Source organism: Coloeus monedula (assembly GCF_965178545.1).
Source record: "Coloeus monedula genome assembly, chromosome: 1".
Taxonomy (NCBI): domain Eukaryota; kingdom Metazoa; phylum Chordata; class Aves; order Passeriformes; family Corvidae; genus Coloeus; species Coloeus monedula.
The window spans coordinates 1,120,075-1,147,996 of record NC_138781.1 but is presented as its reverse complement, the minus strand read 5'-3'; the positions used below and the strand labels follow the sequence as shown (position 1 = coordinate 1,147,996).

At 55.2% G+C, this 27,922-nt stretch overlaps 1 protein-coding gene across 1 annotated transcript; it reads right to left on the bottom strand.

Annotated features, from left to right (window-relative positions):
• Window positions 1-9,188: 9,188 nt before the first annotated feature.
• CCDC12 (coiled-coil domain containing 12) lies at window positions 9,189-25,795 on the bottom strand. The gene is made up of 7 exons (XM_082284387.1): window positions 25,654-25,795; window positions 18,258-18,328; window positions 12,198-12,277; window positions 10,735-10,796; window positions 10,572-10,606; window positions 10,129-10,205; window positions 9,189-9,866 (listed from the first exon to the last, which is right to left on the bottom strand). The coding sequence occupies exons 1-7, from the start codon at window positions 25,777-25,779 to the stop codon at window positions 9,787-9,789; spliced, it is 531 nt and encodes a 176-aa protein (XP_082140513.1). The 5' UTR covers window positions 25,780-25,795; the 3' UTR covers window positions 9,189-9,786.
• Window positions 25,796-27,922: the final 2,127 nt, after the last annotated feature.

Here is a 27,922-nt window from a genome sequence, read left to right as displayed (position 1 = left end):
TTTCCCAAAGAAATTAATTTTCCTCCTCAAATCAATTCTCCCAATAAATCCCACCTTTCTATAGCCAGGAATTTTTTCCCTCAAAGCCAACCCACAGCACTTCAATTCCCTCATCCCTGGATTCCAACGAGATCGGGCTCCGACCTTCCCTTTTCCCAAGCAGCTCCTCAATAATGTTGGAGTTCTGGCACCTCCTCCCTGGCTGCTTTCGGAGCTCACTCCAAGATCTGGGGCTTGTGTTTCACTCCGTATTAATGCCTGAAATTTTATTATCCCGGGATCATAAAAGCCCAGCTGCTGATGGCGGCCCCAGCCTCGGTTATTTCATCCTGCTGAATTCCTGGGATCGAATCCAGGGTTTCTCCGTCGGCATGCGGAGAGAGCCCTCTGCAGATCGTTGGATAAATTCATCCACTCACAGGAAATATTCCAAGGAAGCTGCTTTTCCCCTGCAGGCCAATCTCCAGGAAAGCTGGGAAAGCAGCGTGGTTGGACACCGGGATGCAGGATCAGACCTTCCCATGGCCAGGTCAACCTTCAAGGACAAGTTTGTTTTATTCAGGACATGGGATTCCTCCTTTTCCTGACCTTTTTCCTGCTCTTACGGAGCAGGAGAGACCTGACAAGGCTTAGGAGCAAGAAGGGATCAAATCCAGGATTTCCTGAGCTTTTTCCTCATTTTGGCTGAGGATGAACCAGGATTTGGTGAACTTTTCCTTCCATCATTCCCTTCCGGTCCCCATAAAATGTTGGTTAGACATGGAATCATAAAATCATGGAATGGCTGGGAAAGGATCTTAAGGATCATCCCATTCCTGCCATGGGCAGGGACACCTCCCACTGTCCCAGCCTGGCCTTGGGCACTGCCAGCGATCCAGGGGCAGCCACAGCTACTCTGGGAATTCCAGCCCAGTCCCTCCCACCCTCACAGGCAGGAATTCCTTCCCAATATCCCATCAAAGCCCCAGGAGAACAGGGAAAATCCCCCTGTGATGGTTCCATCCCCAACAGCCCCTGGTCTGGAGCAGGGATCAGAATTGCCCAGGATTGCAACCACGGGAGCAGGGAAATGCAGCCTTTTGCCCTCCACCGAAGTGTTAATTCCCAATAAAACCCTTGATCCGGAGCTCCTGAAATTCCTGCACCTGCTAATGAGTTAATTAAACAAATTGATTATCCATGGAGTTGGTGGAGCAGTGGCTGGGACGGAGCAGACCAGCGGGATAATGAGGGGCCACCATGGGGACACCGGGAGAGAAGCCTCTGGAACCATCTGGGATGTCCAAAGATACCCAGGGATGGATTAGGGACCTAAAAATTCCCTTTCCACTGAAATTATTCCACCGAAATTATTCCACCAAAATTATTCCCCACTTGGCTTCTGAGCACCGTCCAAGGATCTTGGGTCTTGAGTCATCCCAACTTCCTCAAGCCTTGGGGCACTTCCCTGTGCGTGGACATGGGCCAGGGAGAGCAGGAAATCCGGGACGCCCTGGATTTTGGGAGGTGTGGAGCAGGAAGAGCCGACAGAGGTAAGGAGAGGATCCTGGAGAAGATGGGAAGAGTGAAGATGGTGGGAAGATGCTCCAACCAGGAGCAGGAAGGAAGGAAGGAAGGAAGGAAGGAAACCAGGAGTGGAAAAAGAGGTTTCCTTGTGGAAAGATACCGAGAATATTGGAGAGGGCTCTCCTAAAGTCTGGGAACAGCCTGAGCACATCCCACCCCTGCTATTCCAGCTGAAAAAGCAAATCACGGAACAGCCACCATTCCTAAAAGCCTTCCAAGAGGTGGGGGAGGGACACCAGAGCAGGAGCCAGGAGATCCAGCTGGATTTCCCCTGGTAGCACTCGGCATCTCCAGGAACAGCAGGACCTTGTCCTGGACCAGGACCTCCCCAGCAGCCTTTGGGATGAAAAGGAATTCCCTCCTCTCCCAGTGAAAATTTTGGGAAGTTTTGGGCTTGATGGTGCACAAAAGAATTTGGGATTGATTGGGCTGGAGTAGCAGAGGACCATGGAACAGGATGATCCTGAAGGTCCCTTCCAACCCAAACCATTCCATGACTTTATGATGATTGGGGCACAGAAAAGGACGCTCTGCCTTGGAATTCCATTGCACGCAGGACTCGCTCCAGGCCATTCCCAACTCTCATCCTCTCATTGGATGAAGGAGAAACTTCAGCAAAATCCGAGCACATCCCGGCCCCTCACCCCACGCTGCTTTGCAGCTCCACAGGGAAGCCAGGGATGAAGCTTCTGTCCAGCCCAGCACAGCCCGCCCTGCAATCCTCAGCTTTCCCAACACACACAACGTGACTGCGGGGAGGCAGGAACGAGGCTGGAATAAATCAGGGAGAGCAGCAGGAGGGGCCCGGCATGCGGCTGGAATTAACGGAGAGGGGAATTGTAAACAACTGGGGAAACGTGCCTGAAATTAATTTTCAGGACCTAATGGGATTTTGCTTGGAGCAGAGTCAAGAATGGAAAGCTTTCCATGGCAGAGCGAGGCACTTTGCATAAATCTGCATCCTGATATTGGCTGGCTCTTCCCGGTCGGAGACGGGAGCTCGTCTTTGGGAGGATTTGGGAATTGCTTTAGTCATTATCCACAGCTCCTTTCGAGAAGTTTTAATGGGAACAGGCACCTAAAAGCCAGGGTTCCTGGGCTCTGCAATGCTGTGGGATGAAAGAGCAGGAAAGGCAAGGACAAGTCAGCAAGGCCTTGGTGTTGTCATGTATGAACTGGAGGGAATTTTTTCTTCCATAGGGAGGTGTGTTGGGAAAGGTGACCCCCCAGGATGGATTGAATCCCGTGGGAGAAGGGATGAGGTGTTTTGGGAAGTGAAATGATCATAGAATAGGATCAGGGAATGGTTTGGGATGGGAAAGACCTTCGGGATCATCCCGTTCCACCCCTGCCATGGGCAGGGACACCTTCCACTATCCCAGGCTGCTCCAAGCCCCGTCTGACCCAAACCAGTCTGGAATTCCGTGATTCCATGATCTCATGAACAATCACAGCAGGAAATTCCTGTCAGCTCCCCAGGAACCACAGCTTTCCTCAGTGCTCACCCCGGCTGATTCGGAGGAAAAGCCCAGGAATTCCATCATTCCATATTGACTAAGATGCACTTGAATTTGCAGCGATGTTCATTTACCTCCCATCCCACTCCGCGCTCTGCTTGGAAACGGGATCCACACGGATCTGGATCAAACTCACTACAGGCAGCAGAAGGTTTTTCCCTGGATTTCCAAAGGCTCTGGCTCTTCCTCTTTATCCCTTTGCAGGGAGATGCCTGGGTGGAATCTCCATCTCCAGAACTCCAGCAGGGATTGAAGAAGCATCGAGAAGGTTAAAATTCCCAGGGAATGAAGAGAGATTTCCATCCTCACTGGAGGCAATAAAATCATCCCCATTGGATCCCTGCGAGGTGGGAATGTTCAAACATGACTTCCCGCCGAATTTGAAGGTTCTCCTTCAGCTGAAATCAAAGGTCCTTCATCATCCAAACTCAAAGGTCCTTCATCAGCCAAACCTCTCCTTCATCATCCAAACTCAAAGCTCCTTCATCTCCCAAACGCCTCCTGATTTCCACAAGTTTTAGGCAGCACAGGGATAAAGGAGAGCGGAATCCTCAGGGGACTGAGGAGTGGAGTTACCTCCCAGTAGGACCTTCAGAAGAACCTTCCAGATTCTTGTAACACAACCCCGCTGCCCAAATACCTGTCCCGATTTTCCAGCTGGGAGAACATGGGAAGAGAAGCTTTTCCTGCTATTTCAGGCCTCTCCAAGACTTCCAGGCATTTCCATTAATAAACTTTCCAGGCTGTCCTTTTCTCTGGCACGATCCGACCCCAGCTCCAACGGAGACCAACTGGGAAGCTTTTCTCCTTCCTGACTCCGAGTGTTGACAGGCATGGGAAGAGCCTTCTCCTTACATCTCCGACTGCTGGAATGCTTTGGCGCTCCCGAGTTTTGTTCCATGAGGAGACACGGACAGGTCCTGAAGAAATTCCGCACTTGAGCTGTTCCTCAGCTTTCTGAAGGACACAATCCCAGTAGCTCCAGTGCCCCGAGGGAGCATTATGGAAAACGTCAAGCCAGGATGACTCTGCCGAGTATTCCCAGGGCAAGAACCACCCTCAGCTTCCCAAACATCCATAATTCTCCATTAAATACAGAGGAACGCCGAGTGCTTCTCTCTTTTTTCTCTTCATGTCATTATTTTTGGGAACAATAGGTCAAAATCCCGCAGCTAGGCAGCTGGAAAGGAAACGCTCCCGGGAAAAACTACGGCAAACCTTTCCTGGTGCTACCTGGGTGGGATGAGCTCATCCGACTTCCACTTTTCCTCAATCCTTCAGATTCCCTGGAGGGAAAAATCCTAAATAAAGGCACAGATTTGCTATTTTTAGTTACATTTACAATCTCCAAACTCCTCCAAGATGTTTTATTCCTTCCAGCTCCATCTACCGCAGATGGAACTCGGGAAGGGCCGTGGGAGGTTGGGCTCCTGTTGAAAATTCCTTTTTATTGGACATTTTCTGCTCTCTAACAATCGCATCATAAATTCAGCAGGAGTTTTATGGGAACTCCCAGGGTGGTTTTATTTCAAATATCTTAATGGGAGGGAGAAAAAATCCCACAGAGCTGGAAGCAGCTCCCGGTTTTCTTGTTTTGACAGGGATTTTTAAAGGAAGAACCGTTCAGAAGCAAATGGCAAAAGCACTTTAGGAACAGCCTCGCTGGGCCAAGGAAACAGGTTGGGGTTCTGGAGTAAAGTTGGAACTTTCTGCTGGAAAAGGGTATCCAGGGGTGGGATTCTGCCCCTCAGCCCCTCTGAGGTGATTCTCCACTGCAGAGCTGCCCCAGCCCCGGGGCCAACAGCACCAGGACCTGGAGCTGCTGGAGAGAGTCCAGAGGAGGCCCTGGAGCTGCTCCCAGGGCTGGAGCCCCTCTGCTCTGGAGCCAGGCTGGGACAGCTGGGAATGTTCCCCTGGAGAAGGGAAGGACACAGGGAGAGCTCAGAGCCCCTTGCAGGGCCTAAAGGGGCTCCAGGAGAGCTGCAGAGGGACTGGGGACAAGGGCTGGAGGGACAGGACCCAGGGAATGGCTTCCCAGTGCCAGAGGGCAGGGATGGATGGGAGATTGGGAATTGGGAATTCCTGGCTGGGCTGGAATTGCCCCTGGATCCCTGGCAGTGCCCAAGGCCAGGCTGGACATTGGGGCTGGGAGCAGCCTGGGACAGTGGGAGGTGTCCCTGCCCATCCATGGGGTGGGAATGGATGAGCTTTAAGGTCGCTTCCGACCAAAGCATTCCATGATTTCATGACCTTGGAATGGTGAAAGGGACACAAGTTCCACACTCACCATCCATTAATGATGGACATGGAGCAGAGGAGAGGATGAGTGGAACCTGCTCCGATTGTCCCAGCTCCAGGCAAGGACTTTCTCAGAACTTCCATGGAGGGACCAGAGGCAGAAAAGCAGCTGGAAGTGGGACGGGCACCGGGAAGCAGCTCTGCATCCAGCAATCCAACAGCCTCTGTCCCAGCAGGAATGTGTTCTTCCCTGCCCAGGGCTCGTTGCTGTTCCTGGGAATTCGGAGCAGGTGCTGGAGCAAATCCCATGAGCCGTGTCCAGCAGAGGCTGCACCACCATGCTCCAAATGTTCCATTCCTCCTGGCACAGGCATGGGAAAACTTCCCAAGGTAATTCCTGCAAGGTTGACTGGAAGAGCTGAACAACAAATGGGGCAGGAGAACAAAAGGATGACAAAGTCACGGGATAATTTTCCTGTCTGGAAGTTCATTGGATTCCATTGGCCAGGGCCCGGGGCTGGGGGCAGCTCTGCAGAGGGGGTCTCATCCCTTCGGAAGGTACCAAAGAATTCCAAGAGCTGCCCATCCCCACTCCCTCAGAGGCCGTTTCCGATGTGTGGACTCCCAATTCCCACATCCGAGTATCCTGTGCCATAGGGAACATCCCGTGGGCCCCTCCACTCTCCACCTGCCATCACCACAGGTCTCCCAGAGTTCCCAAATTCCATCCATCAACCATCCCAGAGCACCTCAGAGAACCCTTGGAAACCACCCAGCATTTTCCAAGCATCCCAAGTGTTTAAGGAATAAAACCATTCCCTACAGCTGTGCTCAGACATCCCAAAGGAAAATTCCCAGGAACCTGCTTTGGAAGCCTGGGACCTGTAGAGTCAGGCGAGCAGCAGAGGGATTTGTTTCCAGAGGCAACAATGATCCCGAATCCCTCCAGGGAGCTGGCGACTTGGGCAGAGTCTGGCCGGGAACACCACAAAAGGAATTTCAGCAGCTGTCAAAAACTGGGAATTCTTTTCATGTTCCTGCAGCAGACAGACACTTGAAAGCCAGACCTTGGCCAGGGGTGTGACCACTCCAAAACCACGGCCTGGAGGGCCGAGGGCTTGGGATGAAACCTCCTCTCCCTCATCCCAGCAGGTTGGAGAATCCCAACTGCTCCAGCGCTCCAGGGCCGCTCCTGCTTCATGTCACGGAGCCCTCAGAGGCTCCTCCACATTCCAGCCCACCCTGGTGCCTTTTATCCCGGCCAAATGCATCCCACGGCCTGGTTTTTATGGGACAAACAGAGGGATGTCAGAGAACTTCCAAGGCCGGAGCGTGGGGAGCACAGGAGGGAATCCAATAAAAAGAGGCAGGAGGTGGCATTTCCAAGGAGGGGAGAAAGAAACATCCCAATTTTTAAAAGGCCAGAATGTGGGCGGAGGATAATCCAGAGGGAATGGCCGGGAGGATCCTGAGGGATGGATTTGACGCTGGTGTCAGTTTGGTGTCGGTGTTTTCCGCATTTTCCCGATAAAAGGTGGCGACATCGGGCCCCAAATCAGCCAAAGGAAAACTGATTTTCCTATGGATGCAGGGATCCCTGTCCCTCATCAGAACCCCAGCACGACAGCAGGATCCCTGTCCCATTCCAGGATCCCTGTCCTGTGCCAGCACGACAGTCCCATGCCCGGATCCCAGTTCCCTGCTGGGATTGCCGCCCCATGCCAAGATCCCAGTCCCACACAGGGATCCCATTCCCATGCCAGGATCCCTGCCAGAATCCCTGTTCCACACAGGGATCCGTCTCATGCTGGGATCTCTGTGCCACACTGAAATCCCAGTCCCACTCCATGATCCCAGTCCCATACCATGATCCCTGTCCTGTGCAGGCAGCCCAGTCCCATTCCAGAATCCCATTCCCACGCTGGGATCCCAATCCCACGCCAGGATCCCATTCCCATGCCAGGATCCCATTCCCACGCCGGGATCCCATTCCCACGCCGGGATCCCATTCCCACGCCGGGATCCCATTCCCACGCCGGGATCCCATTCCCACACCAGGCCCCCGCATCTCCCCAGGGCTCTGGGGCTGATCCTGGCTTAACTTCAGCCTGGAATAAAAGAGGAAAACACATGGGAAAGGGAAAATTCAGGATGTTTCATTTTAGCTTTGACCTAAAACAAAACACTGGGAATTTTCATTTCCAAGTCAGATTTTCCGGGAGAGCTGAAAGTGAAAATTATTCCTTCAGGAACTGGGAAAAGCTGTGCCTGGAACCGGAAAAAGGGAATTTTTTCCCTTGAAAGTCAACGAGGGAAAACTCTTCCGCTTCCCACCATCGGTCTGGGTTCAGCCAGGGAAAGAAGGGATGGAGGGAGGGAGGGAGGGAGGGAGGGATGGATGGATGGATGGATGGATGGATGGATGGATGGATGGATGGATGGATGGATGGATGGATGGATGGATGGATGGATGGAGGGAGGGATGGGAGGAGGGATGGGAGGAGGGATGGGAGGAGGGATGGGAGGAGGGATGGGAGGAGGGATGGGAGGAGGGATGGGAGGAGGGATGGGAGGAGGGATGGGAGGAGGGATGGGAGGAGGGATGGGAATCTCAGCCAGGGATGCAGAGCCTGGCTTTATCGGGAATCCGGCTGTTGGGAACTGCTGCACGCAGCCGTTCTGTGCATGGAGATCTGCTGACATCTACAGGGCATTCCAGAGATTCCGTGGCTCCATGGAATCAGGGACTGGTTTAGGTAACAAGGGAACCAATTAAGGATCATCCCATCCATCCCACGTCCATGGCAGGGACACCTCCCACTGTCCCAGGCTGCTCCAAGCCCCAATGTCCAGCCTGGCCTTGGGCACTGCCAGGGATCCAGGGGCAGCCACAGCATTCCCTCATGGCACCTTCCCACTGGTTTCCCAGAAATCTTTTGCCCCAGGACAAGGGTGAGGGGCACTTGGATGTCTCCCATCCAGAGAAAAATCTGGAAAACCACCAAAAATGCCCAAAAACGCCCTGCAGGGAAACAGTTGGGCTCCCAGGCCAGGTGTTTTCCCACTGGAGAATCCAGAGGGAATCTAGAAGGAATCCACCAGCACATCCCAACACCGAGCCTGGCCCAGGTGGGTGCAGCCCTCCCGCTGCTCCATGGAATTTCCGTGTCCTTGTTGTCCCCACACACCTGGGAATGGCCCCTCCAAGGGGAGAGGACGGAGCAGGAACGGCTGCAAACTCCAGGAGGAGAAGGGAGGAAGCTGGGAATGGAGCAGGAATCAGGGACTTTTCCAGCTGCTTTTTGCTCCCAGGCATCCCCTGGAAGCAGGAATGGGGCTCTGGCAGGTGGAAAATCCTCATGGAGGACCACAGAGCAGTGGGAAGCAGCAGGTCCCGGCACAGGGACAAGAATCCATCACCCCGGGAATGATCCACCAGGAAGAAAGCAGAGGATGTGGGAATTACCAGGAACAGCTCTTTTTATCCCAGCTGGAATCTTACGTTGGCACTGGATGTTTTCCCTCGGGATTTGGGCACCATCCTGCAAGAGCTCCCAGAGCCACAATGAAGTTTTCCAGGGAAAAGGCAGGATCAGCTTGGCAGATCCCACCTGTGCACCTTTTCCAGAGGCACAGGGTTGGGATCATCCCACAATAACCGGGATCAGCCCATCCCAGGAACTGTGCTTGACCAGCTGTGGCCACCTCCAACTTCCACGGATTCAATCCCACTGCTCCTCCTCCAACTTCCATGGACTCAATCCCACTGCTCCTCCAACTTCCATGGACTCAATCCCACTGCTCCTCCAAACTCCATGGATTCAATCCCATTGCTCCTCCTCCCACTCCTGCAGGACAAGTGGCAACTTTTTCCACATGGAATTGTTTTATTAGGAAAAGATCCATTAACAATAAACCCCCCCCCAGAGGAGGAGCTGCTGGAGGGTCGGGAAATTCCGGAAGCAAAGCAAATCCCACCTTTAACTCAGCTGGATGCAGAGAGCAGCCAACAATTCCCAAGCCCCACAGCCCCTTCCCACAGGAATTCCAGGGCTGGCCACAGATATTCCCAAATAGGAGTCTCTGCACAGGAACAGGAGCACCAATCCGTGGGAAATGATCCTGCTTTTCCAAGGGCTGTTGGCATCTCCCTCCTTTCCTAGCAAGTCTGGATTGGCCTCTCCAGCCCCAGCCTGGAGTTTTCCCATTTTTCCTTGCTCCGAGTCCTGGCTGTGAAGTTCCAGCCAACGGGGGGGGTCTGTCCTGCTCCCAATCAACCCCCTGTGATCCCAGAAAGTTTTCCATGGAAGCTCCTCAGCAGCCAGGCACGGCGGAATTCTCCTCCAGGCACGGCGGAATTTGGGAAATTCGGGAAAAGGGATGAGCAGTCCCAAACAGGGAGCTCTACCTGGGGACACGGGGTCGGCGTGAGGCGGATCCGGAGCCCATTCCCGATGGATTCTCCTCACTCGGAGTCGCTTCCCTCCTGCTTCGCTGATCCCACAGCCGACGCCAGCTCCTCCTCCTGCCCTTTCAAGCGCTCTCCTGCCGGGAAAAACACCATGGAGATGGGATGGATCGCTTGGATTGGGAGCAACCCAGTGAAGGACCCCCGAAACCCTTCCCTCGGCACCATCCAAGCGCCCCCAGAGGTTCTTTGGGAAGCTCCTTGGGATCAACAGCTTCCCAGATCCTTTTGGGAAGGGATCAAGCCCCACCAATCCCTCCCCAGCCCAGCAAGCTCCCAGCAAGGATCATGGAATCCCTCTGGAATAAACCACCCCATTCCCGCGGCTCCGGAACGCACGGATCAGCTCCGCGATGGCTCTCTGGGTCCTCTTCTCCAGCTTTTCCAGCTTCTTGGACACATCCCGCTTCAAATCCCTGGGAAGGAGAGCGACAAGGTCAGGACGATTCCATGGCCAGGCAGGGCCCGCCTTTCCCAGGGGAAATTCCTTCTCTTTCCCAAGTGCCAGCGGCTCTGAAACCAACCCCACCCTTCGGCAATGAATCCCAAAGGAATCAGCAGGCAAACGGAATTGGGTCCTCTTCCACAGCCAGGCTGGCTTTCCAACTCCATGGAATCATGGAATGCTTGGGGTTGCAAAGGACCTTAAAGATTCCAACGTTCCACAGGATTTCCCTGGCATTTTTAACCCTCAACTCGGGTTTTCCTGGATATTTCTGGCACACAACCCCCCGCTGATTCCAACAGCCTTTTCCCGGGAGCAGCATTCCACAGGCACTCACCAGTCAGGTTTCCTGGGAGCCAAGTTTGCCAGATCCTAGGGAAGGAGAGGAGACATCCAGTGAGAGTCGAAGGCAACATTCCAGCCTGGACACGGCACGGAGTGACTCCGGATTTCCAGCTCTGGATTCCCAGCTCTGGAATTCCAGCTCCACGTTCACCTACCACCTCATCGATGATGGGCTCCGGCTTGGCAGCTTCCAGCTGCTCCTTCACCGTGTCCTCCACTAGATGGGGAAACAGGATCGGGATACAGGGAATTCCATCAGATACAGGGAATTCCATCAGCGCTCCAGGCCCGGCTCCCAAAAGCTTCCCCAAAACCCCATTCCCACAGCTTTCCCTAAAAACACGGAGCCCACACATAAGTAAATCCCTTCGGTATCCAAACCCTTCTGGAGACTCCTCAAAATTATCTGGGAATGATGGAAATCCCACAAGCAGCAGCGGCAGCTGGAATCTGGTTGGGATAAGGTCTCTTTTCCCAACATTTGCAGGAATCAGCTGCTCCAGAGGTCTGGAATTTGGCTCTTCCTAACTCATGTCCAGGCCTGGGACATTTGGAGGGGTCAAGCTCCACCCACGCCTGCAAAAAGGTCTGGAGGTATCAGGGATAATGGGAAAACATTCCTGGAAAAAGCCACCCACGGAAGGGCTGCGGCAGCAGGGAGCACATCCCACTCCAGCACACGGATTTCATGGAATCACAGAACCATTTGGGCCGGAAAAGCCTTTTGGCCATGGAACCCAAACATTCCCAGCACTGCCAAGGCCAGCACTGACCGTGCCCCCAGGTGCCACATCCACAGGGATTTCAATCCCACCAGGAATGGGGGCTCCGAGTGCCACAGCCACAGGGATTTCAATCCCACCAGGAATAGGGATTCCACCACTGCTGGACAACTGGAATTCTCCCAATATCCATGCTGGTCATTCCCTCTCATCCCGTCCCTGTTCCCTGGAGCAGATCCCGATTCCCCTCCTGTCAGGGAGTTGTGCAGAGCCAGAAGATCCCCCTGGAGCCTCATTTTCTCCAGGATAACATTCCCAGCTCCCTTGGGAATTCTCCAGCCCCTTCCCAGCTTCTTTCCTTTCCCTGGACACGCTCCAGCCTTTCCATGCCTTTCCTGTCATGTGCAAGTTTTAAACTCCTACAAAACCACAAGGAAAGGGCAGTGCTGGAATTCCCAGCCATTCCCAGCCCTCCCTTTTTATTCAGGGCATTTTTCAAGGGATTTATTCCAGGAGAACTCCAAATCTCAAGGATCAAGGGAACTCTTTCACTTCCCCCCCAGGAGATTATGAAAGTTCCAGGTGAGGAAATTCCAGCCCCAATGCCCTCAAATCCGGCCTAAGATTTCCTTCAAGATAAATCCAACAAAACAGCCGGAATTTCCGGAAGGATCCTCCAGGGAGGCTCCTCCGAGGATGAATCCTTGGATTTGGGCCTGGGAGTGCTCCCAGCGCTCTTGTGCGATGCTGGCTGTGAGGGTGACAGGATCAGATATTCCAAACCCTCCAGGCTCCATGGACACCTCATCCCAGTGGATCTCCCACCTCAGGAAGAGCCCGGAGCTTCCCAAGGCCTCCTTTCCCTTCCCACATTCCCACATTCCCGCTGCTCCCACCTGAGGCCGGTTTGGCCGGGGGCAGCTTCCTCTTCTTCAGCTCCTCATCCTCAGGATCGTAATTCCGCAGCTTGATCTCCCTGGGAAAAGCAGGAAGAGTGAGAAAAGCCTGGGATGCCCCAGTGGGCACTTGGGAAAAAGGGGCATGTTGGAATCAGGAGCCAGAGGCAGCTGAAATCATGGAACCATGGAATCGCTGAGGTTGGAAAAGCCTCCGAGATCTTCAAATCCAACCACTGAGATCCAGCCGAGGCCACCACGGATCCACTTCCACAGCTTTCAAATCCCACCAGGAATGGGGACTCCCGCTCCCCATTCCATGGGGAATATTCCCAATATCCAACCTGAACCTCCCCCGGCACAGCTCGAGGCCGTTCCCTCCCGTCCCATCCCTGTTCCCTGGGAGAAGAACCCAACGCCCACCCGGCACCAACGTTTTGGGGCTAAAAACCGGGATACTCCACATGGAAACCCCAGAGGGGATCCAAAATCATGGAAAAAAATTCTTTAGGGAAAGACAGGGAAGAAAGGATTATTTAGGATGTGAGGTGGTTATCCAAGCATTCTGGAAGTGCTCAAATCAGGGAGCACATCCAGGTTCTGGAATAAGTGGATGGTGGAGCTGAGGGAATGAGGAACCCAAACATCACCCGGAAGTTTTTCCATGTTTTCATCTCCTCCAGGAGAGCTCAGGAGTCGGGATTGAGCCACAATTCCATGATATTCCCAAGTAATTTGGGTTTCAATGGGACACTCTCACTCCCACGAGTGATTCCTCACTGGAGCCAAACCCTGCAAGCCTCCAGAGGAATTCCCAAAGCCACAATCCTGGAAAATCCAGCTCACAGGAGCTCATCGCACCTCCAGCTGCCTCCAGGACACTCCAGAGGCAGCGGGATCCATGGATCAGCTCAGCCCACAGGGATAATGAAGGAGGTGAAGCTCATCAAGCACCAAGGATGGAATTAACTGGGATAAATGCTCCAAGAGAAGCTGAGGAGGAAAAACTTGGGAAGCAGAGGTGCAGGTTTTTATGGGAAGCACCAAAAATCCAACCTTGGAAGTCACCGGAGCACAGGCGGAAAATCCAACCCTTCCCACTCCATCCCATTCCCGCTCCAGCACGGGAATCTCCTGGCCAAGATCCAACCCACTCCATGGGAGTGGTGGGAACAGTGGGACGTGTTCCAGGACCTCGCTGAGGTAAATCATGGAATTAGAGAACGGAAGCGACCCTTGGGATCAGCCCATGGGCAGGGACACCTCCCACTGTCCCAGGCTGCTCCCAGCCCCAATGTCCAACCTGACCTTGGGCACTGCCAGGGATCCAGGGGCAGCCACAGCTGCTCTGGCAATTCCAGCCCAGCCCCTCTCCACCCTCCCAGCCAGCAATTCCCAATTCCCAATCTCCCATCCATCCCTGCCCTCTGGCAGTGGGAAGCCATTCCCTGTGTCCTGTCCCTCCAGGCCTTGTCCCCAGTCCCTCTCCAGCTCTCCTGGAGCCCCTTTGGGCCCTGCAAGGGGCTCTGAGCTCTCCCTGTGTCCTTCCCTTCTCCAGGGGAACATTCCCAGCTCTCCCAGCCTGGCTCCAGAGGGACTCCAGCCCTGGGAGCAGCTCCGTGGGATCCTCTGGATTCACTCCAGCAGGTGCTGAAGATCCCAGGACAAGGTGCCACCGTCATTCCCGGATTCCTCATGCAAGGCACCAAAGCAGGAACAGGCAGAGATCCAGGAGAATCTGCCCTGAGGAAAAGCTCTCCCCTGGAAAAGCTGCTCCCAAGCCCATCCTGTTCCTGGAGCGGCTCCAGAAGGAAGGAATCCCCAAAAAATCCCCACCTCTCCCCACACCAGGAGCCCCCAAACTGGCTGGGCTGGTTGGTTTCCCAGGATGTGCTCCTTGCTGGAGCAAGGATTGGGAGACACATCCAGGAGAGCCAGAGAAGATCCCAAATCCATCAGGAGAGAGGCCCTCGCTTCCCACAGGGTTTTCCCAGGCACCTGAGCCTTTCCAGGCGGACACTGGGATCTTCAACACCCATGAATAAAACCGGGACAGAGCCCACATTCCATGTGGAGCGTGGGATCCTGCTGGAGCTGGATATTCCAAAGCATTCCCACCCCGAACATGCCAGGAATACCAACACTGGAACAAGGACAAACCTCATCCGTGTTCTTCTGCAGCTCCTCCTGGTTGGGATGGATCCAATCCCATCTTCCACCCTTGAGGTTCAACCAAAGGGAGCCCTGGAGGCACCTTGGGAGCACCTGGATGGCCACGGGATAACAGCCGGGACAGCTGCTGGAATTCCTGGGATCCACAATTCCAGCACGGAGCTGGCACAAGGACTGGAAGCAGAAAGATGCTCCAGCCCTGCTCACATTCCCAGGAATTCTCCCTCAGGAAGGGCAGCTGGAGGTGTGAGCACCTAAAAAATCCATGCCCAGAACGCCATGAGGTGGATGAATTCCCAGGAATGGCTCCTGGAAAAAAGTGGAGCCAAGGGGTGGAAGGAGCAGGATTTCACCACTGGAGCTCATCCCCATCCCAGGAATGAGGAGAGGGAAAATCCAGGATCATCCCCAGCCTCCCCAGGAGGGTCCAGCCAGGCTTGGGATCCCAGGAAGCTCCATGGATCCTTCTCTAGGGATGGATCAGCTCCATGCAGAGGGAAAATCCACAGCGTCCTCCAGCTCCAGAGGGGGAGGAAAGCCCAAAAACATGGATAAGAACCTTCAGGATGGAGCCAGCTCGGGAATTTTCCCAGTCTGGATCCCGGTGGCCAGATCCCAAGGGGATTCAGCTTCCAAGTGGATTCAGCCACCTCAATCCCTGATTTCCCTTTTCCAGCTTGGAGCAAAGTGTGCAGCTCCCAGCCTTGCCCATTCCCATTCCCACTCCCACCCCTCCTCCCGCTCCTGCCGCGGCCTGAGCACATTCCTGATGGGAAGAGAAGCCTGGGGATGTTCCATGTCCATGTCCAAGCGGGAACAGATCCCGGGAAGCGTCAATCAAACCCTCCCCATGTCCCAAGCTCAGCTCCGGCCGCCTCACAAAAAGGGCGGGAAAAAAGGGCGGGAAAATCCTCAGGGGGTTTTTCCCATTCTTTTCCTTGTCCGAAACCCCTTCCCCGAGATTTCCACGCTCCGGGATGAAGGGCATCGCGTCCTGGATGCTCCTGGCAAGCCCAGCCCCCTCTGGAGCAGATTCCCGGAGGGATTTTGAGGCAGGGATTAACAAACAAAAGCACTCCGGACCTGCCCGGCGACATTCCAGAGGCAGGAATTCCTGAGGGAGATCGGGTTTCCCAAGGCCCGCTCCTCCCCCAGTCCAGGGAGCTGTAACTTCCAAGGATAACTCCATGTCCAACGGCAGAGCTCGGTGGGGATTTGCTTTTCCCAAAGTTGGAAAATTGAGGATTATTTTATTCCCATCCCTCTCCAAGCTTTTCCTTGGATTTTCAGTTTCCCTTTTCCCACCTTTGTTGGCACAAGGAGCCCAATTCCAAGGCTCAGCGCTGCGGGATGGGAATTCCAGGCTCCAGCAGGTCCCTGATTCCCAAATTCAGTGTTTTTCCCCATGGGAATGAGGCGGAAAGGCCAAAATCCTCCCACACCCTTTTCCTGGGAAAGGCGGAGCAGCGGCTCCGCTTCCTGCTCCACACAGAAATCCAAATAATCCAAGTTCTCCACAGTTCCAGAGAGAATTCCCAGAGTGTGGATCAGGGATCAGAGCTGGAATTCCTGGGAGAGGAGCAGGGCTTGCAGGGCTTTGTTCCTGCCCTGGGAATTTGCAGGAAAATGAGGAAGGAAAAATGGGATGGGGAGGTTGGAGTGGGAACAAAGCAGGAAGTGGCCAAAAAATGTGGGAGAAGGGAGGGAAAAATGCTGGGAAAGCCAGAGCCGAGGAGATCTGTTCTTCCTGCAGCCCGTGGAACAGAAAAGTTGGGAATCTCCATCCCTGGAAGTGCCTGAGGCAAGGCTGGATGGGAATTGGAGCAGCCTGGGATAGCGGGAGCTGTCCCCGCCCACGGAACGGGATCATCCTGAAGGTCCTTCCCCGCCCAAACCATTCCAGGATTCCATGGAATGCCTTCCACCAGGGAACTTTTCCCTGCTCCAGCTTTCCTGGCAGCACTGGGATGCCACGGAGCAGGCGGGGGTGGAATCTCCTGGGGATTCCCAAGCTGGAAAAACGAGCAGAGGGAACACATGGAGAAGGGGCTGTGGAGAATCCCAGAATTCCAGAATGGATTGTTTGGAAGGGACTTCAGGATCATCCCATTCCATGGGCAGGGACACCTCCCACTATCCCTGGCTGCTCCAAGATCCAGCCTGGCCTTGGACACTGCCAGGGATGGAATTTGATGGGATTTCCCCATATCCCGAGTGGCTGAGAGGGAGTTCCCCCAATCCATCAATAAGCAGAGGGAAAAGCAGGAAAGAATTCCTGGAAAACTGCCGGTGCCTCGGCAGGGACCTCCAGCTCCTTCCTCCCGGAATTTTCCCTCTCCAGCCATTCCTGAGGCCTGTTTAGTTGGAAGTGGTTTGGAGGGAAAGGAGATTCCGGGCACCAGGATCACTCATTTCCCAAATCCAGGTGGAATCCCAGCAGATAATCCCAGTTTCCCTTTTCCATAGGGAAATTCCTGAAAAATCCAAATCCAAGAGGAAATCGAGGGATGGGCTCTTCCAGATCCAATTCCCACGGGAAAAAAAACAGACATTCCACAAGAAAAGCAAAAGGAAATCAGAAGTTGGGAATCATCCGGGCCAAATTTGGGATTCAAACCTTCCCACGGAGCAGATTCTGCTGGAATTTGCCTTGGGAAATTCCCTCTGGATTCCGACCAAACAGACTGTGGTGGGAAAGGCAGACAAAGAGGAAAATCCATCGGGAAGCAAAGTTTTCCCCCCAAAAAGCTGCTTCCCAAAGGATTCCATGAATTTGAGGATGAAGCCGGGATAGGATTTCCCACTCCACACTTTCCTCTCCACCTGCAACTTCCTTGGATTTTCCAGGAAATCATCCCGAGGCAGGGGAGGGATTATGGCAGGATCTGCCACTGGATGAACGAAAATCCATGGAAAAACCCATTTCCCAGTGCTGCTGAACAACGGGAGCGGAACAGCGGGAAGGAAACACCGGGAATGCCACAAAGGCCCTCGGATCCCTCCAGGCAATCCCAGCAGCAATTCCCAGGATAACATCAGTCCCAAAGCAGGATTTTTTGGGATTTGGAGGATGAATTCCTCACTCCAGCTGGGAGCAGCCGTGCCTGGATCCGCAGGGGTGGGAAAACCAACCCAGATTCCGTCAGCTCTGGAATCTGAGAGCTCCTGATCCATTCATTATTCAGGAGCTTCCCGAGATCCCGAGCTCCGGTTTCATCTCCGGAGCCTTTTCCGGCACAAATTCCAACCACGGAAAGTTCCCTCTCCCAAGGAATTTGGCGCTTCCAGCCCCGAATCCCTGTGGGCTCTTCTCCACCAGGGATGGGCTTTTTCCAAGGAGTCATTCCCAAAAAACAGCGAGGATTTTCCACTGGTTCCTGGTTCTTTTTCCCGTGGAAAAGGTTTTTAGGGATAAAACCATGGGAAAAGGTCCCATTCCACCTTTTGCACGCAAAATGTTACCCCATGATCCCCAAAAAAAGCCCTGATGGGATTTTCCCAGGAGGAAAACACCTCTGGAATCAGCTGGATCTGCCAGGAGCCTCAGCTGGGATTGTGCTCCCGTTTTCCAGGGAAAACAGCCACGGGAATCCATGGAAAAATACCAATCCCCACTCCATCCATGCAGGAACGGCAGGGAATTCCGGGAAGCTCCCAACATTCCTGCTGCCCCTGGAAGCGCTCACTCAGCCTCAGGCTTTTCCCCCACTTTATCCACGGAATTTTTAAGGCTGGAAAAATCCTGCGGGACGAATCCAGCCATCCCTCATCCCAAATGATTCACCCCAAATTCCTATGGAAAATCCCTATGAAATTACACAGAGCCAAAGGAAAACGCTCCTGGACAAGACATTCCCGAGGGAAAAGTGGGAATCAGGAAGGAATTACTTGTGCTTGACAGGCTCCTCCTCCTCATCTTCTCTGGGAATTTTGGATTCGGGTTCTCCGCTCTCCTGGTTCTGCAAACAAAAAAACCGGGATAATCCGTGAGATTGGGGCTTCCCTGGAAAAGCGGGAGAGCAAACAGCTCCCAGACCCTCTGGGATTGGGATATTCTTGGGAGAAGGGAATTAGAGGAAGAGAAGGATGAGAATGGGAACAAGCGCCGATCCCCACGAAAGAAGTGGGAATTCGCCCAGCAGGATTCCTTCTTTCCCTCATTTCTCATCCGGGATGGAAAACATGGAATCCCACAGGGATGAACACAACAAAGGATTTCATTCCAGCTCCAGGAAAAAGCTGAAGCAAAATCAATCCAGTTTCTCCGGAATAGGGAAAGAGGCTCCGCTGGCAGCAGCAGATCCCGGGAAAAGCAGGGGAATTCCCGCTTCTCCTCGTTATCCAGGCAGGAAAAGGGATGGAATGGTGCCCATGAGGAGCTGGGAATGAGCAGCCATGGAATTCTGGAATCCTGGAAGGAAATGAACTTCCCAACTTCTGAAAAAAAGCAGAAGCAGCACCAGATTTCCTGGGAATTTCAGCAGGGATGGACACAGCAAGCTCTGCTCAGCTCCACTTATCCCGACTTTTATTTCCATGGAAAATGATTGGGAATAAGGGGATTTGGGCCTTCTCCGTTCCCAGAGCTGAATTCCCAACTTTTCCTAAAGGCTCAAAAGGCTCGGATGGGAAGGGATCCTCAGGCTGATCCCATTCCATGGGCAGGGACACTTCCCATTATCCCAGGCAGCTCCAACCTGGCCGTGGGCACTTCCAGGGATGAGGCAGCCACAGAATTCCCTGGGAATTCCATTGCAGCCAGGAATTCCTTCCCGATATCCCATCCATCCCTGCCCCCTGGCACTGGGATCCATTCCCTGTGTCCCATCCCTTATCCAAAGTCCCTCTCCCAACACCAACTCCTGGATCCCGATATTATCCAGGAGCTCTTCCAGGCCTGGGAGTGTTTCCCAACTGCTGACTCATTCCCTGGATCCCTTTTCCAACCAAACTTCCCAACTCTGTTCCACGATCCGGGTTAAAAATTACATTCCCAGCAAACAGGGAAGGGAGCCAGGGGCTGGAATTGTTCAGGTCCAGCTCCTGCTCCAAGTGCAAGGAAAATATTCCCGGATTTTTTAAAGGGAAAACCGACAACAATCATCCCTAAAATCCCCATTTCATTGCGGTTTCATTCCCTGGTTTTCCTCTGAAGTCCATTAAAACCTTGGGATACTCCCAGGAATTCCCTGCTCAACAAACACTCCATAAATTCAATAAAAACCGGGAAGAGCCCTCCGGAATTTTCTGGTGGAGCTCCAAGCTGGATAATGTTTAGCCACCCTCAAATCCATGGAATTTCAGGTTGTGGGAAGTCCCTTCCCGCACTCCGAGTCCTTTCCTCTTATTCCTGCTGGAATTTTATCCAGAGGGGTTCAAAGATAAGGAAATACCGAACAAAAATATTCCCAAGGAGCCGCGGCTGTTCCCACTCCTGGGAATTCCTGCTTTTCCCTGGGGGCTGGAATATTGGGATATTCCAATCCTACCACGAGCTTGGCCAAAATTCCCAATTCCGACTTCTTTCCCATTAAATCCAATGGTTTTTGAAGGCTTGAGGATATTCCTAGAAAATCAAGGCAAAGGTTTTCCAGGGAAGCTGTGGGGAGAAAGGGTGGGAAGGAAAAAGAGCGGGAAAGAAAAAAGGGAGGGAAGAGAAAGGGCAGGGATAGAAAGGGGCAGGAAGGAAAGGTGGGGGGAAAAGGAAGGGAAAGAAAAAAGGGTGGGGAAAAAAAAGGCAAAAAGACAACGAGGGAAAAAACAAGGCGGGAAGAAAAAAGGCGGGAAAGCGACAAAAAGGCGGGAAAGCGACAAAAAGGCGGGAAAGCGACAAAAAGGCGGGAAAGCGACAAAAAGGCGGGAAAGAGCGCAGGCCCGGCTCCGGATTTCCCAGGAAGAGCAGCAGGGCTGAACACAGCAAACACTGCTCAGCTCCACTGATCCCGACTCTCACTCCCATGGAGCACGGCACGGGCGGGAGGAAGGAGGTTGTGGCATTCCTGCATTCCCAGAGCTGAATTCCCAACATTTCCTAAACCCACAGGCACAAAAGGCTTGGATTGGAAAGGGATCCTAAGGATCATCCCATGGGCAGGGACACCTCCCACTGTCCCAGGCTGCTCCAGCCCCAATGTCCAGCCTGGCCTTGGGCACTGCCAGGGATCCAGGGGCAGCCACAGCTGCTCTGGCAATTCCAGCCCAGCCCCTCCCCACCCTCCCAGCCAGCAATTCCCAATTCCCAATCTCCCATCCATCCCTGCCCTCTGGCACTGGGAAGCCATTCCCTGGCTCCTGTCCCTCCAGGCCTTGTCCCCAGTCCCTCTGCAGCTCTCCTGGAGCCCCTTTAGGCCCTGCAAGGGGCTCTGAGCTCTCCCTGTGTCCTTCCCTTCTCCAGGGGAACATTCCCAGCTCTCCCAGCCTGGCTCCAGCCCTGGAGCAGCTCCGTGGGCTCCTCTGGCTTTGCTCCAGCAGCTCCAAGCCCTTCCTGCCCTGAGGATCCCATCCCTGGATCCATGGGATCCCCCTGAGCCATCCCACTCCTGCAAATCCCTCTTATCTCCAAACCAACATTCCCAGGCTGGAATTGTTGGGAAGAGCCTCTGGGAACGTTGCCCAAGGTGACCCAACCTTGTGGAAGCACATTCCCTGTGCTCCAGCCCTGGGATCCTTTCAGACTTCCCTAAAAAAGCCGGGATAGCAACGGATCCTCCCGAGCCCTCCGGGTGTTTTATCCCAGCTGGAAAAACTTCCCTGGGCTCCGTTTCCACAGCAACCATTTGCCCAAGCCTTTGGCACTCGGATTTCGGGATCACGAGGAGCTTTGCTCCGGCAAAACAAATCCCAGCAAGAAAAGAAATGGGAAAAGCGAGGCCCCAACAACTCGAAGCGCGGGATCAGGGATTGTCCGGGACTTTGGGAAAGCAGGAAAACGGCGGAAAAGCAGGAAAAGGAGCAGTGCCGGCCCTTCCTCCCACTCCGGCCGGGAAGGTGTGGAGGAGCAGGGATGTGGCTCTGGAGAGAATCCAGCCAGGAACAAAAGCTTGGGATGCAGCCAAAGGAATTTTTCCAGCTCGAGGAACAACACAGGGAATGCTCCGGAGCCGGGATGAGAGAAGGAGCAATGGGAGACCTTTCCCTCCCACCAAAACATGGAAAGGCTCTGGCTTTTCATGGATTTGAGGATAAAACAGCAGGAGAAGGAGCTGTGGAGTTCTTGGATTAGGAATTTTTGGGATGGAAGAGGGAATCTGAGCCTGGAATTCCCACCCAGCGATCCCACCTGGATTTTGCTGAGGGATCTTTGGGAATATCATCGGTATCCCCACACATCCGAACAGCAGAGGAAGTCCCATGGAATTTTCTTGGGAATCCCCTCCGAGTGGAACTTGGAGCCATCGAATCCCAGGATTTCACAGCAAGTGCAAAAGGAAAGCTGGAAATCCGGGACGTGCCCAATGGGAATTCCCAAATATTGTCCCAGCGAGGAATTTTTTCCTTCAATTATGGGAAAAGCCCCCCATCCCCCACTTCACACGGGAAAAGGAAGGAAAAGTGGCAACCCCAAAGCAGGAATTCCTGAATTCCCAGCCTCTCCCTTCAATTCTCTGGAGAATCCCGGAATGTATTCCCACAAAAAGCGTTCCCACAGCACAACCTCTGCCGGATTCCCTCGGGAATCCCAGTGCTGCAGACAGAGGAGGCTCCTGGAGCAGCTTCCCACTTTTCCATGGAATTTCCAAGCAGGAATCTCCCTTATTCTGATTTCTTCTCCTTTCCCGTTTCTTTTTTTCCACCTCAATATTTTTGGAGAATTTTCCTTAAGGGAAAAATCTGATCCAGAACCGGAGGGAGCAGAAGGAAGAAATTCCCGTTTTCCCTGGTTTTGGTGCTTCCAACCCCAAGAGAATCCCAAAAAAATGGGATTTTCCCACAATCCAAGTTCCTCCGTGAACATTCCCGCTGTTTCCAGTGGGAATAAGCTGAAATTCCCTCCAGAACACAAAGGAATGGCAGGAAAACTCCAGGAAAAGCAGAATTCCTTAAGAAAGGATGCAAGAAATAGGGAAAATTGGGATATTTCCAGAATGTTTCCCTTCTTTCAGCTTCTCCCTAATTTTTAGGAAGTCCTGGACTTCCAAGGGGTTTTTTTCCAATGAAAATCCGCTGCCCTTGAAACGTTCCCGCTCTCCCGGAGATCCGAGGCTCGGGATCATTTGCATTCCCTGGATTTCTGGAGCTAAGGCTGGAAAACAAAGGGATGAGCTGTCAGAGGGGACGGAACCAGCCAGGAATAAAGGAGAAAAGTCGGGAAAAGCCTTTCCCAGCTCCCAAAAAAAAGGGCTCGGAAAGGGAATCAAAAGCAGGAAAAGCTTCCCAAGGACCTCGAGCTGCTCCGCAAAAACCTGCTGGAATTTAAACCGGCTTGGGATGGCTCCTCCTGGAATTCCCAGCATTTATTCCCTTTAAAAACTAGGATTCCTGCTGGAATTCCAGCCTTAGGTTTGCTTTCCTCTGGATTCCAGGCCTGGAATGTTCCGTGCTCCCTGCCCATGGGATTGGATGAATTTTAAGGTCCCTTCCCGAAAGAAATCCGGGATTTTCCAAGGTTTAATAAAGCAGGAATTTCAATCCACGTCACGACAGAATTCCCAAATTTCTGCCCAGAGGGCTGGGAATGGCGGAGCTCTCCCGGAATCTTCCAGCAGGGCGGGAAAAGTCCCCCTCTGTATCCAAGCTCTTTTCCAGGAGCTTGGAGCTCCTTCACCCCTCTGGAATGACGCTGGATCCACCCAATTGGAAAAACCCAATCCCTCAGCCTTCCATCCTTGGCAAACCAGGAATTCTCCATTAAAAACCAAAGAGCCGCTTGCAATTCCCTGCCCATGGAATGGGACGACCTCGAAGGTCCTTCCCAGCAAAGTATTCCATGAAATAAGCCGGAGAAGCGGCAGAGAATTCCCGGGGGGAATGCCAGCCCAGCATCCCTACCCCATCTCCAGGGCAGGCTCCGTGTCACTCCTCATTTCCATGCATCCCATCCCAAAGCTCCGGCAAATCCAGCCGGAGCAGGGAGCAGCTGGAATTCCAGGAGATGAAAGGAGCCCGGGATGGGTTCAGGATGCGGAGGAGCCTTTAATCCCTTTTTTATGGAGAGGGAGAAAAAGGGGAAATGATGGAAAATCCCTGTGGCCATCGCCATGGAGATGGGAATGGCAGGGGAGACTCCAGAGCAGCGGGAGAATCCAATCCCAGCAATTTTCTGCTGGATTTTTGTAGGAATTAACCCTTCCCTGGGAAAATCCTGGCAGGAAACAGGGAGGTCGTAGCCAAGGAAAAGAAGGCAAAGTCATTGGAATGGTTGGCTTTTCCAAGATTTTGCTTCCACTGGTGATGAGGAAAGAGGGGCTGAGGCATGGAATCCTGGAATTATCGAGGTTGGAAAAGCCTCGGAGATGGAGCCCGACCACTCCCAGCCCTTCCCAGGCCAGCCCTGATCCGTGTCCCCAGGGGCTGCATCCACAGGGATTCCAATCCCTCCGGGAATGGGGATTCCAGCCCTGCCCTGGGCAGCATCCCAAATATTCCAGAGGCTGCCCTGGCAGTTCAGGAACACGTGGAGAGGGTGAGGCCAGGGAAGAGCTTCCCGTGGATGTCATGGGAATGCTGAGGAATTCACCTGGAAAAGAGGTGGATCCAGGGAGACCTTGGAGCTTTTTCAGGGCCTAAAGGGGCTCCAGGAGAGCTGCAGAGGGACTGGGGACAAGGATGGAGGGACAGGACCCAGGGAATGGCTTCCCACTGGAAAACGGGAGATTGCGGTGGGACCTTGGGAAGGAATTCCGGGCTGGGAGGGTGGGGAGGGGCTGGGCTGGAACTCCCAGAGCAGCCGGGGCTGCCCCTGGATCCCTGGCAGTGCCCAAGGCCAGGCTGGAGCAGCCTGGGAAAGCGGGAAGTGTCCCTGCCCATGGGATGATCCTTAAGGTCTCTTCCCAGCCAAACATCCCAGGATTCCCTGATTTCTGGTCCCAAGCCTCTCTCCCTTCCCATCCAGTCATTCCCGCTGGCATCACACATTCCCACGGATCCCCTTTCCCACCCTGCCAGGTTCCCTCGCCACTTCCAGCCCTTCCTTCCCAAGTTCTGCTGCTCAGGCCGGACACAGATCCCACAGAAACCCAGGAAGGCTCGTTCCACGTTTTCCCAGCTGCTCCATCAGTTCCCGACGCTGCCATTGTAGGAACGGGAAAGGGGAAAAAAATTCCCTGAAACCCTAAAAGTGGCAGGGAAAGGGAAGTGGATCCAAAGGTCCATTCCAGATTTTCCCGGGATCCTGTGAAACCTCGCTGCTCCCAATCCCACCCAGGCCCCTTTCCCTGCCATCCCAGCTCATCCAGCGGCACCTCGCCCATGGAATGCTTCCCCTCCTTTCCCACACGGGGTTATTCCAAGAGCTGGATCAAAGGGATCCAGCAGCATCCAAGAGAACTCCTCTGCTCCCAAATCCATGGCTAAAAATAAGCCGTGGGAAAAGGCCTCGGCTCCTTGGGAAGAAGGAGAATCTCCAGCCAGGCTTCTCCCATTCCCTGCTTCCCCGGGCTTTATCCACAGGAAAAGCCCATCCAGTGTTTTCCTGCTTTTTTCCTCCTGAAGCCCAAAATATTTGGGATCATCCCTCGGACACCCTCAGCCCCATTCCAGACCCACTGCATCCTATATCCCAAATAACTCGGGATCCCCTGACTCTCCCCCAAAACCCCCATTCCAGATGCTCTGGGACCCCCAAAATCCTTAAATCCCGTCCCACCATATCCCAAATAACTGAGGATCCACGTGGGATCCCCTGACACCCCAGCCCCATTCCAGACCCTCTGTGATCCCATAACCCTCAGCCCCATTCCCGACCCTCGGCATCTCATATCCCAAATAACTCAGGATCCATGTGGGATGTCCTGACTCCCCCCCAACACCCCCACAGCCCCATTCCAGATGCTCTGGGACCCCCAAAATCCTTAAATCCCGTCCCACCATATCCCGAATAACTGAGGATCCACCTGGGATCCCCTGACACCCCCAGCCCCATTCCAGACCCTCTGGGACCCCCCAAACCCTTAAATCCCGTCCCACCGTATCCCGAATCCGCCGGGCTCCTCTGGCTCTCCCCCAGCACCCCCAGGCCTCCCCCCAGGCCCCCTCCAGCCCCTGCGGGCCCTTCCGCAGCCTCGGCCCCACTGCGGGCCCCCTCCGAGAGCTCCCCCCGCCCTCCCGGCGCCACCGCCGGCCCGACCTGGAGCGTTCTCTGCCTCAGGGCCTTCAGCCGCTCCCGCCGCTTCAGCGCCTCCTCCTCCAGCCGCCCCAAAACCAAGCCCTCGGCCTCCTCCGCAGCCTCCAGGCCGCCGCCGGGCGCCGCCATCTTCTTCACCCTCGGCGTCCCGCCTGCCGTACAGCGCGCGCCGCGCATGCGCGGCAGGCCAGGCGCGCCGAGCGCCGAGCGTCTCGATACGAGCAATCGATTCGGGGGGGGGGTGTTATGGGGAGCGGCACGTAAGAAATTATCCATTCAGGGTTTAAAAACGGTTTAAAAGGAGCTTAAAAGGGAAAATAGGCCGAAATATTCGCGTTTGGTTCGTTCGGGGCGTCTCCAGAGGAGTGCAAGGCTCAGCTGAGCTAATTAGTGTTAATTATTTGGGGGGGGAGGGGAGGGGGCGCTTTGCCTTCCTCAGCCCCTTTCACCTCCCTTCCACGACGATGGGAATACGGGAATAGGAAGCAAAAGCAGGTGGGGAACGGGTGCTTCCCACCCCCCAGCAGGTGGAGGGGAGTCCCCGCCCCCCCACACCTGGGGGAGGTGCCAGGGCTGGGATGGGGGGGGAGGCTCGGGGGGGGGGGGGAGGCGGAGCCGCCGCTCGTTCCCAGCCGGGCCGGCCCCGGGCATGGCTTCCCGGGAGCGCCTGTGCGAGCTCTGGATGCTCTACTTCGCCAAGGTGAGCCGGGCACCGGGACCCCCCCCGGGCGGGCATTGGGGGCAGGGGCACCCCCGGCACCCCCCCCCCCCCGCCCCCGTTGGTAGCGCCCCGCTCTGCGCCCCCCCCCCCCCCCCCCCGCCCCCGTTGGTAGCGCCCCGCTCTGCGCCCCCGCCCGCGCCCCCCAATTCCCGCCCCCCCGGCGGTGTCCCCATCCCCTCCCGTCCCCCATTGTCGCATCCCCCCCTTCCCTGTGTGCCCCCCCCGCCCGCACCCCGCTGTCACATCCCGCGGGTGTCCCCAAACCCCCCCCGGTGTGTCCGCGACACCCCCGTGCGCCCCCATTGCCGGCGCGTCCCCCCCCTGCGCGCCGCTGTCACCTCCGGGCTGTCCCCAAGCCCGCCTCGCCCCCGGCGCCATCCGTGACCCCCCCCACGGCGGCGACACCGCATCCCGCCGGGACCCCCCCGCCCATCCCGCTCCCCCTTTCCCGGAGGGAATTTGGGGTCCCCTCACTCCTCTCACACCCCCCTCTGCGGGGGTTGGGGGTCCCTTAAGGCCCCCCCGGGAGGGTTTTGGGGGGTCCGCGTGTCCCTCCCGGCGCCACCGCCCGGCGACAGGTGCGCGGTGACATTGGAACGGCGACAGGGTGGGGACAGCGGCTTCTGACGGGGGGGGGGGGGTCGTGGTTTTGGGGACCCCCGGCTCGCTCTGCCGGCTCCGGGGGGATGTCCCCAGGAGGGGTCCCTGCGTGGGGACCCCCCACGTCACCCCAAAAGTCCCTCGTGCTTCGTTTTGTCCTTGATTACCCCAAGCTGGGGGGGGCGGATCCCGGAGGGAGGTGGCACCCGAGTGTCACCCCCCGGCCCGTGGCACCTCCGGCGCTGCCCCAGCGGGTGGGGGTGACCCGATGGATTTTGGGCTGGAATTCTCACCCCAAAACCTCGCTGTGTCCCAGGGAGGTGGCCGGGGACACCGGGAGGGTTGGGGACATCCATGGGGTCTGTCACCTTGTGTGGCCTCGCGATGTCACCTGTCACCTCTGCACCCCAAAACGGCGTCACCCCACTTTGGGGGGACACAGCCTGGGGGCTTGGACAGGGCCACGTGCTGGGACATCGGGGGGGGTGGCGTGGGGACAGGTGCCACTGCATCGGGGTGGCTGTGGCTCTTTGGGGGCACATGCCACTACACTGAGGTGCCCGTGGTCCCATGGGGACAGATGCCGCTGTGCCAGGTGTCCGTGGCCCTCTGGGGACAGGTGCCACACCTCTGAGGTGACCGTGGTTGTACAGGGACAGGTGCCACACCACTGAGGTGACCGTGGTTGTACAGGGACAGGTGCCACAGCCTTGTGGTGACCATGGCCATGTGGGGACGGGTGCCACAGCCCCGAGGTGTCCGTGGCAGTGTGGGGACAGGTGCCACTCTGCCAGGTGCCCATGGTCACATGGGGACAGCCGCCACTTGGTCAAGGGGTCTGTGGGGACAGGTGCCATCCATCAGCTGTGTGTGGTGGCAGGGGACAAGTGCCACGCTGTCGAGCGTCCATGGGGACACGTGCGGTGCCACCAGGGCGTGATGGGCCTGCAG

Excerpts from the sequence above, each read along its gene's own strand:
- CCDC12 (XM_082284387.1), bottom strand. The coding sequence starts at position 25,779 with ATGGCGGCGCCCGGCGGCGGCCTGGAGGCTGCGGAGGAGGCCGAGGGC. Across the intron at positions 18,329-25,653 it reads TGAGGCAGAGAACGCTCCAG|AACCAGGAGAGCGGAGAACC; the intron begins GTCGGGCCGGCG and ends TTTTGTTTGCAG. Across the intron at positions 10,206-10,571 it reads GCTCCCAGGAAACCTGACTG|GGATTTGAAGCGGGATGTGT; the intron begins GTGAGTGCCTGT and ends TCTCCTTCCCAG.